The sequence below is a fragment of the Colletotrichum lupini genome, chromosome 4 (genome assembly GCF_023278565.1).
Source record: "Colletotrichum lupini chromosome 4, complete sequence".
Taxonomy (NCBI): Eukaryota; Fungi; Ascomycota; class Sordariomycetes; order Glomerellales; family Glomerellaceae; genus Colletotrichum; species Colletotrichum lupini.
In genome coordinates, this window is record NC_064677.1 from 5519905 (window position 1) to 5529215 (window position 9311).

The following is a 9311-nucleotide window of genomic DNA, read 5'->3' on the forward strand; positions in this document are numbered from 1 at the left end:
CAAGCTTCAGGCTGTCTTCATAGAACACTACTGGCATCTGCTTATCTTATCCTCGATTTTACATAAAATCCGGAAAACAACATGGCTCCTACCAGAGAAAGAAGATGGTGGACGAGCCAAGAAGATGACATACTCAAACGAGAGGTGCAGGGAAAAAGTACCAACCCCATCTCCCCCCTTGTTACGCGTGCTGCCAAATCTAACAAAGATCTCCATCTCCCAGTGCGCCAAGGCGGGAGCGTCCAAAACTGGAACGACATCGCCATGTCATTACCGGGCCGTACCAACAAGGACTGCCGCAAGCGGTGGGCAAAGATCCAAGTCGATATTCGAAAAGGTGCTTGGACACAAGAAGAAGACGAGAGGTTGCAGAAGGCCGTGGTGCAACTCGGGTGCAAGTTGGTTCACCCCACGCTTCCCTACTACCCATTTCTTGGGTCTCATCAATGCTAACCTCCACCCTTGTCATAGATGGTCACAAGTAGGGGCCATGGTTCAAAGTAGAAATGCCGACCGTAAGTAGAAGTCAGCGTCGTTAATATCCCACCATTGTTTCCCCTTCAGTGCTGAGGTGCATCCTTGCTGCAGAATGCGCGAAACGTTGGCAACATGTATTGGGACCCGACGTTAAGCATTGTTCATGGACCCCCGAGGAGGACAAGAAGTTGTTGGACGCGATGGGCAAGTTTGGAAACAACTGGAAGCAGATTGGTCTTACCGAGCTGCCGGATCGTTCCACCCACGATCTACGCAACAGGCAAGTCGAAAAGTCTGAGCCATCTGCATGGATATACGGCTGACCATGGCTCACAGGAGTCTCATTCTCGGCCGCAGAAGTCGACATGCACAAGCTAATGACTCGAATTCCTCTTCACGGTCATTACCGGAGACCCATGACGAGGAAATGGCCAGCAGTAGTCCTGACGTTAATGATGAGGACGAGAGTTGCGAGGGTGACGGTGACGACGGATTTGATGAAGGTTCCGAGTGCGAAATGACCGACTCAAGCGGAAATCAGAAGCATCAGCTCGTGATGGACATGAGTCTCCTGTCCGAAGAACCAGTGGAGGCAACAGAACTCGGGCCCACGTCTACGATCATACCAGACTACCGTCACTCAGACACATTCTTGGCAGTACCCGCTCTGGAGTTGCCAGGTACTACTTTCGACATGTTCGACCCGAGCTGCATAGGCACCTCAGATCACTCATCGGGGAATTCGGCTATTCAAACTCCGGATAGCGATTGGATGTCTTGGCTCAATTCGCTTGAGAATGACACCTCAGTTTCGCTGGAATCCCGGCCCTCATGGTGGGATGAAGGTCCCACTGATCAAAGTTACTTTCATGACTCCAGCTATGGAAGTTTTGATGTCAACACGGCTGGTATTTCGGATACTATTCATATCTCAAGAGCAAGGAAACGTGTCAAAGGCGAGGCTTCTCCAAGAGCTTCTCTCGGGTCAGTGACTCGCGCTGAGAACCCATCGAAGGACAATGGACAGATGGGTCTTGTCACTTTGTCTCTGGACCAAGTAGACCCGATAATCGCCAACGAGATAATAGGAAGCGTCATGAAGCACAGCGCTGGTCTCAAGATCAACTGTACCGTCAATAATCACCCATAAGTCTCGAGTAGTGTATAATACGCATGTATATATATTTGTAGCGCGCATACGCGACTATATTGAATAGATGAACTCATGACAACTCCTCATAGAAGGCAAATTAATGGCGTGACATATCTTTTTTATCTCTCGATACTACTAAAATAATATGCTATATCTTTGCACACATGATCCTCAGCGCTTATACCTATTCAAATTAATCAAACAAATAAGTCAAATAAACAGTCAAATATAGGAATTTTAGCAAGTTAAATAATTAAATATCGTAAGGCCCTATATTTAACGTATTTAATTAAATATAAAGTCGCTTAAAAAAAAGAAAATCCGGGGCCGGGCTAATTAAAAATCGATATTCCTAACTATACCCTATAAAAGTTTATAATTAAGAATATAAATACTTAGAGCGGGATTCGAACCTACGACTCCTTATTTATAATTATAAGTTCGGTATTATACTACTTAACTAAATAGATTATTAATAATTATTATAAAAAAAAAAAAGCCCAAGTATTATAGAGCCCTGAATTTAGTATTTTATTATATTTAGGAATCTAAAAAACCTCTAATACCCCCTTTTCTTAATATTAATAAAACTAGCGAAGTTACGTACTATTATTTCTAACCCTTTGCGACTATTATAATTATTATTAATATTAATTAAATTATATATTAATCGATTTATTATATCGTAATTAATTAATTAGTAATAAGTCGTACGATCTTTAGTACGTAGTTACTATTTCGGATTACCTCGTAACTATAGACCCTAATTAACGCTAGCTTTATATTATTAACTAATCTTAATAATCGTAATAGCCTCCTTACCCTTTTAAAAATAATTTTAAAAAAAGAGGACTTTTATTAATAACGATTTAATATTATAAAAAGGCATAAGGCTAAGGAAGTCGTAGATCCGCTTAGAGGGGGTCTTTACTCGAGAGATTTATAATAAAAATATTTAAAATAAAATCTTTTAGTTTCATTATTACTATAACGAAATAGGTATCGTTACTTATTTTAAAATAGTAATTACGAGCTTAGTAACGGCTTACTTAAAATTAAAATACTAAGTAATAAATCTAAGCTCTAGCGAGTCGTTATATTTATTAAAATCCTCTAAATACGACTTTATACTAAAAAAATAAAAACTTACCTCTAGTACTATTATAAAGGGCTAAGTAACGAGAATTAAGGAATTAGTAATCGGGTATATTATTAATAATAATAGCCTATTTATAACTTTTTATAATCCTTACCTCTGGGCCCTCCTCTATTAATTAGATTATAATATTACTAACGAACTCTTATTATTATATAGAAATATAAAAAAGGAGCTAAGTAAGATCTTCGCTAAGAAAAAAAAATATAATTAGGGTAGAGATCCGGAGGTTAATAATAAAAGTCTACTTATTATTCAATCTATAGACCTTACTAATATAGAATACTATTATTACCGTCTTTACTTACTTTCTAAACTATACTAAGTAATAAATATAATACCTTATTACTCTATGATAATAGTATAGTACTTATAATAAGGCTAATATTACCTAGATTATAAAATTAGTAATAAACGATTAAGAATTAGGTAACTAAGTCGGAGTAATTATTTATAATAATACTTTAAATAATAATACTTACCTAGGTTACTTATATCCTATATTATCTTATACTTATACTTAAGAAGATATTCTTAACTAGAGAATAAGGTACTACGGTTATATTCTTAACCTCGTTAATAGGGCCTTTCTATTTAGTAATAATAAAAAGGTATTTAAATAAGAATTAGATATATTAATTAATACTAAGTAACTTTAAGAAAATCTTAACCTCTAGCGTATAAAGGGCCCTATTAATAAGCTTCGGAACGTTATTAAATTTATTTACTTATTACTTTAACGATATAAAGCCTTCCTCGAGGTTAGTAATAAGACCGATAAGAACGATATATTTACTTTTTTTAAAAAGTCGTTATAAGAGCTTATACTAACGCTTAATAATAACATAAAATAGAATTTAATATACTTTATAATATAACGCTCTTTATAAAAAAAAAAGCAGATTTATACTTTTTTAGTAACTAGTCGAGCTTATAAAGATCTAAAATAACGGATCCCTATTAAGGACGTTCTTAATAATAACGATTAATAACTACTAGTCGAGCTAAAAGTAATACTTAAGCTATTTTACTTTTAAATAATAAGATACTAGGGCTAGGGTAAAGGAGACGGTTATAGCTATTTATAAGAAGTAATAATAAGTCTTAAGTACCTTATTAACCGTCTTAAGGAGTAAAAGAAGTTATATAATAAACCTTTTAAAAAAGAGATAGATCTTACGGTTTCTTAAATTATAGCGTTATAATTATAATTAATATAAATAATACTACCTCGTTAATAGTTAGCTCGTTATTAATTTATATCCTAACCTCTTTTTTAACCTCTAACCTTAAGTAATATCCCTCGTTATATTTAGTCTAAGTATATACTTAGGGAGTAAGTAGAGCTACTTCTTAATAATAATTTTAACTCGTAAAGATACTTCTAACTATTAGTTATTAATACTTAATAAGTCTTTAATAAGTATTATACTAAGTTAAGTAACTCTCCGCTCTATACTATAATAATTATTCTTTACCCTAAGTAAGGATTAAGATAGCTAAAAAAAAAGTAAGATATACCTAAGTAAAGCTATTAGCTATTTAATAAAAAAAAAGACTTTACGATTATTAATAAAAATAGTATATAAATAAGATAATAAGTCCTCCTCCTCCTTATTATCTAAGTCCTCCTCCTTTATTACAATAGTTATAAACTACTTTTAATACCCTTACGATTCTAAAGAGTATTATAAAAAACTCGTAGTATTAATAATAGTTAATATCTTAAATAATAAACATAGTAATTAACTACGTGCCTAAGCTTAATTAATATTATTCACAAATTATCCCTTAGCTAGTCCTTAACCTAATCTAATAATAAATTAACTATTAACCAACCTATTTAACGTTAAGTAAGCTTATACTTAATATTTTTATAATCCTTATAATAGTAATAGACTACGAAAGGACATTTAGCCTCGCAAAATTAACTTTAACCTTATAGTAATTATTAATAAGATCCTTTATACTAAAGGAGGTCTAATATCTTAAAAACTAGCTTCGCAGCGGTACTATAGAAATAAGAAGTTAATTTTTTAATTAGAAAAGCTAATCGAGGTAAAGTCTATAAATTAGTACTATAAGGACTTTTGTAATAGCTTTATTTAATTCCTAATTAAGAAATTAATCAAATCTATTAATTAATTATTAAATAATCAAATATGGCGCGAGAAATGAGCCAAATAATTAAATACGAACCTCATATTTAATTTATTTATATAGGTATAAGCGCTAATAATCCTCAATAGACATCGTCATAATTCTGGTCCAGGAATTTCAGCAAGGACCCGAGTTCTGCTACTTCTGCGCCCAGCGCAGTAGCCCGACTTAGGTCCAAGTACATCTGATTAGTTCAATCAAATGCCCTATTGTTTGCAGTGAGTGTGACAACAAATATCGAGTTGTTCTTGATGGTGCCACTGGCATACCACTTCAGAATACACGCGTTGGCTGCCACAATCCAAGTTATCCTATTCACCCATCTTCCCCTGTCATCCGGATACCTATGCGTCAATGTCGTCTTTCAGAACGCCCAAGGTGAGCCTAGAGCCCGCTTCAACGTCCGGCCTGCGAACGCTTCCCGAATTGGTCGACTTCCACGCCAAAAGCAACCCCAAGCACCTATTTTGTCTCCAAGCCGACGCAAATGCGGCTGGAAATGGCCACAATTTTGTGCCCTTGAGCTATGAGACGCTACAGCGCGCCATCATCCGCTGCCAGGCATGGCTCAAGGAACAGGCAACCAGTCTTCATGCACCGAAGACTGAAGCCGATGGTAGCGTGAATAAATGCGCCCCCGTCGCGGTGCTCATGGAGAGCCATGTTGGCTTGGTCATCTGTGTGCTCGCCTGTATGGGCATGGGCGTGCCAGTTGTCCTCCTGTCGGCGCGTCTGAGTGCGCCGTCCGCACGACATCTTATCCGCGAAACGGGCGTGAAACTTGCTCTTGTGTCTCCGCGCCTATTGCCCCTTGCTTTCGAGGCAGTTGGTGCTGAAACTCAAGATGGAAAAGAGATCCCTGATGAGAGCACGATCATGATCCGCTCTGTATCCGGCTACGAGTCGTTCCTTGCAGATGAGCCCGCAGAAGACCAGAGTCACACCTTTCGCGCTGCCGATGCGGATCACTACGTTTCGGAAGATGATCGCCAGGTTCTCATCCTACATTCCTCAGGGACTTCGGGTCTCCCAAAGCCGATACCTTGCTCTCATAGATACTTTCTGAGCTACGCCACATGCCACAACTTCGAATCGACCAAAGAAGCTCATGGACTGACGGTCTCTACACTACCGTTCTTTCACGTAAGTTGACAGAAGAAACGAATCTATTTCCAGTGTCGCATCTGACCACAGAGGCAGGGTTTTGGCTTCGTATCCGTCTGCCTGTCCCTCAATATCGGCAAGACATTTTGCGCCCCTGTACCTTCCACCATCCCCAACGGTGCCAGCATCGCAGCCCTCATAGAGGACTCGCAAGCGAAGGCGTTATTGACAGTTCCGTCTATCTTGGAGGAAATTGAGGGCTTGCCAGGTGGCAGAGGACATGATATCCTTCGCAAGCTAGATTACGCGGGCTTCGGTGGCGGCAGACCCAAAACCTCGGTCGGCGAGAGACTTGAACGTTCGGGCGTGAGACTCGTCGGCCAGTACGGTGCGACAGAGACTGGTCCAATGACACCTTTTTTCGTGCCCGGCAAGGAACACGACTGGCGTCGACTGCGACTGCGTGCTGATATACTCGGACCGCTTCAAGTGAAGCTTGACCTCATCGATGCAGATGCAGAAGAGAGTGCGCAGACCGAATCCGAAGCAGAACGATCTTACAGCTACAAGCTGAGCATGAAGCCGTTTGGGTGGCAGGAGCGCTTCGAACTGCAGGATATAATCGTAGCACGCACGGAATGCGCCTCGGCCGATGACCTGGGACAGCTGGATTTTGTGATTACGGGCCGCAAAGACGACCTGATCTGTCTTGCCACCGGAGAGAAGGTGAGGCCAACGATATTGGAATCCCTGCTCAGACAGCATGAGGACGTGAGAGACGCAACTGCTTTCGGTGAAGGACAATTCGAACTCGGTGTCATTGTAGAGCCTGTCAGACCCGTCGAACCCAGCGAGATGGCCAACTTCAAGGCGTCGATCTGGCCGGCAATTGAGGAAGCAGGCCGTCAAATGGATGCTCATGCAAGAATTACATCGTCTACCGCGATTCTCGTCGTCGCTCCCGAAGCGCTCCCGAGATCAGACAAGGGCACTGTTCTCCGGAGCGCAGTGTCAAGGAAGTTTGCCGATGAGATGGCGGCAGTCTACTGTGATCTTGAGGCAAGCATGGTTGCACCACCAATCGACCTATCCTCGCCTGCGTCCAGTATCAGAAATCTCGTTACCCAGGACGTTCTGGGGTTAGACAACGGCCGTGATTGGGAGGACGACGATGATTTCTTTTCAGGCGGCATGGATAGCCTTCAAGCGACGAGACTACGAAGACTGCTGACGGCTTCACTGCGCGCAACGTATGCCGCCTCTAAGCCTGAGACAGCCAACCTCCTCTCCGCGGACATGATTAAAGATGACATCGTCTACCGCAACCCTTCTGTGAATAAGCTGGTTGAGGCACTGATTCCCAGTTCGTCCAAGACAAATGGAGTCATTACCGAAACAAAGCTTATCGAACAGCTGGTAGACAAGTATTCCAGCAGAGGCATTCACCGAGAGCAGCGAAAATCCGTGGTATTGCTCACAGGCGGCACTGGCAGTCTCGGGTCTTTCTTCGTTGGGCGGCTCCTTGCGGATGATAACGTGAGCAATGTCATTTGCTTGAATAGACCTAGAAAAGGAAACCCTACAGAAGCTCAGAAACATGCGGTAACGTTACGAAAAGTCTCTGTCGATGAGAACGCTTGGAAGAAGTTGCAAGTCCACGAAACAAATACTGCAGATCAGTGGCTCGGCTTGCCAGAGGCCGAGTACCTGCGTCTCGCGGCTGGGGTAACTCACATCGTACATATTGCGTGGCCCATGAACTTCAAAATGGGTCTGCAGTCGTTCGAGGCTTCATTCTCAAGCTTGCTGAACCTCATCCAGCTAGCGCGCCAAGCGAGCATTCACCGGGCACAGAAGCCAAAGCTGTTACTGGTATCCTCCATTTCTACGGTGGGGAACTATCCGTCAATCAAGGGACAGACTTTGATTCCCGAGACGTCTGTCGAGGATCAAAGCTGGACGCTAGATCTCGGCTATGCCAAAGCCAAGCTTGTCTGCGAGAAAATCATCGAACGCACAGCACAGGACCATCCTGAGATAGAGGCGGCGGTGGTCAGAGTCGGCCAGATTGCCGGCTCTACCACCGGCTACTGGAACGCTTCTGAGCACTTTGTAGCCCTTTGTGCTTCTTCTCAAAAGCTAGGGAAATTTCCCGACCTGCGTGGGGTAAGTCAAGATGTCAAAGAAAAGGGTTGGATTACGAGGCAGAAAAGGGGCCCTATTAGGTAGTTAGGTAGGGGTAGTAGGTAGGCAGTCTGGGCCCGTGCAGACGGACCCTTCCACCTACCTATACTTACTAAGGGACCGCGGGCTCTACCCACGATCTTCCCCTCCTATATATACGTAATAGACCTATACTAACCTATTAACCTAGTTATAACTAAAAAGTCTAACCTACTTATATATATACTAATACTAATTAGTAATTAAATTATATATATATTTCTACTATAAGTTAGTAAGGATATAACTATAAAAGAGATAGCCTCGACCTATTTTACTAGCTATTCTAACTTATTAACTTAGTTCCGTTTATCTAACTAACGATAAGTAGCTTAGTTTATATTACCTTAGCTCTCTTTTATTACTACTAGCTAATAACTAATTAACTAGTCGCGGGCCGTTAAAAGTACGCTTTATTATATACGATCTCTTTTATTAAGACTACTACTATAAAAAGATTAACTATTTTACTATTATTATTAACCTCGCTTCTATTATTAATATTATTTTTACTAGCCTTATTACTACTATTAACTTCTCTTTAATCGAACTACTTATAAAGGAATTTATTTTAAATATATTATAACTAAGTGCTATTTTAAACTAGTAATAAGTAAGAGGAGATTAACTACTAAGAGATTAATTTAATAATTATTAGCGTACTAGTGCTTAATAATAATAAAACCTTTAGAATTATAAGTACGTTAATAGTAAATCTCTTACTAATAGCGAAGTATTTTAAAATACTAAGGAAAGGAAACGATTTCGATAGTAATAATAATAGGGATTTATTTTATATTACTAATAAATCTACCTCTTTTTAACTTAATAAAAGCTCCGAGACTAGACTAATAAAATAAAGTACGAGAAGTACTAAAAAGAATTACTAATTAGTAACTAACGGAATCTTCTATTTACTACTAGAAGTACGGTTATAAAAGGCCTTTTTTCTTTTTTTATAACTTTTTACTAACCTTAGTAACCTTTTATTTATATACCTCGTTAAAGGAGTAGAATTTTTTAATTAGTAATAGTAGC

At 39.7% G+C, this 9311-nt stretch overlaps 2 protein-coding genes across 2 annotated transcripts; both read left to right on the plus strand.

Annotated features, from left to right (window-relative positions):
* Positions 1 to 81: 81 nt before the first annotated feature.
* CLUP02_08736 (myb family transcription factor) lies at positions 82 to 1627 on the plus strand (the record flags this gene model as incomplete). Its single annotated transcript, XM_049287719.1, has 4 exons — positions 82 to 437; positions 472 to 515; positions 589 to 769; positions 814 to 1627. 4 exons carry the CDS (start codon positions 82 to 84, stop codon positions 1625 to 1627), a joined length of 1395 nt encoding a protein of 464 aa, XP_049144862.1.
* Positions 1628 to 5300: 3673 nt separating this feature from the next.
* Positions 5301 to 8590, plus strand: CLUP02_08737 (uncharacterized protein; the record flags this gene model as incomplete). Its single annotated transcript, XM_049287720.1, has 3 exons — positions 5301 to 6089; positions 6147 to 8220; positions 8577 to 8590. 3 exons carry the CDS (start codon positions 5301 to 5303, stop codon positions 8588 to 8590), a joined length of 2877 nt encoding a protein of 958 aa, XP_049144863.1.
* Positions 8591 to 9311: the final 721 nt, after the last annotated feature.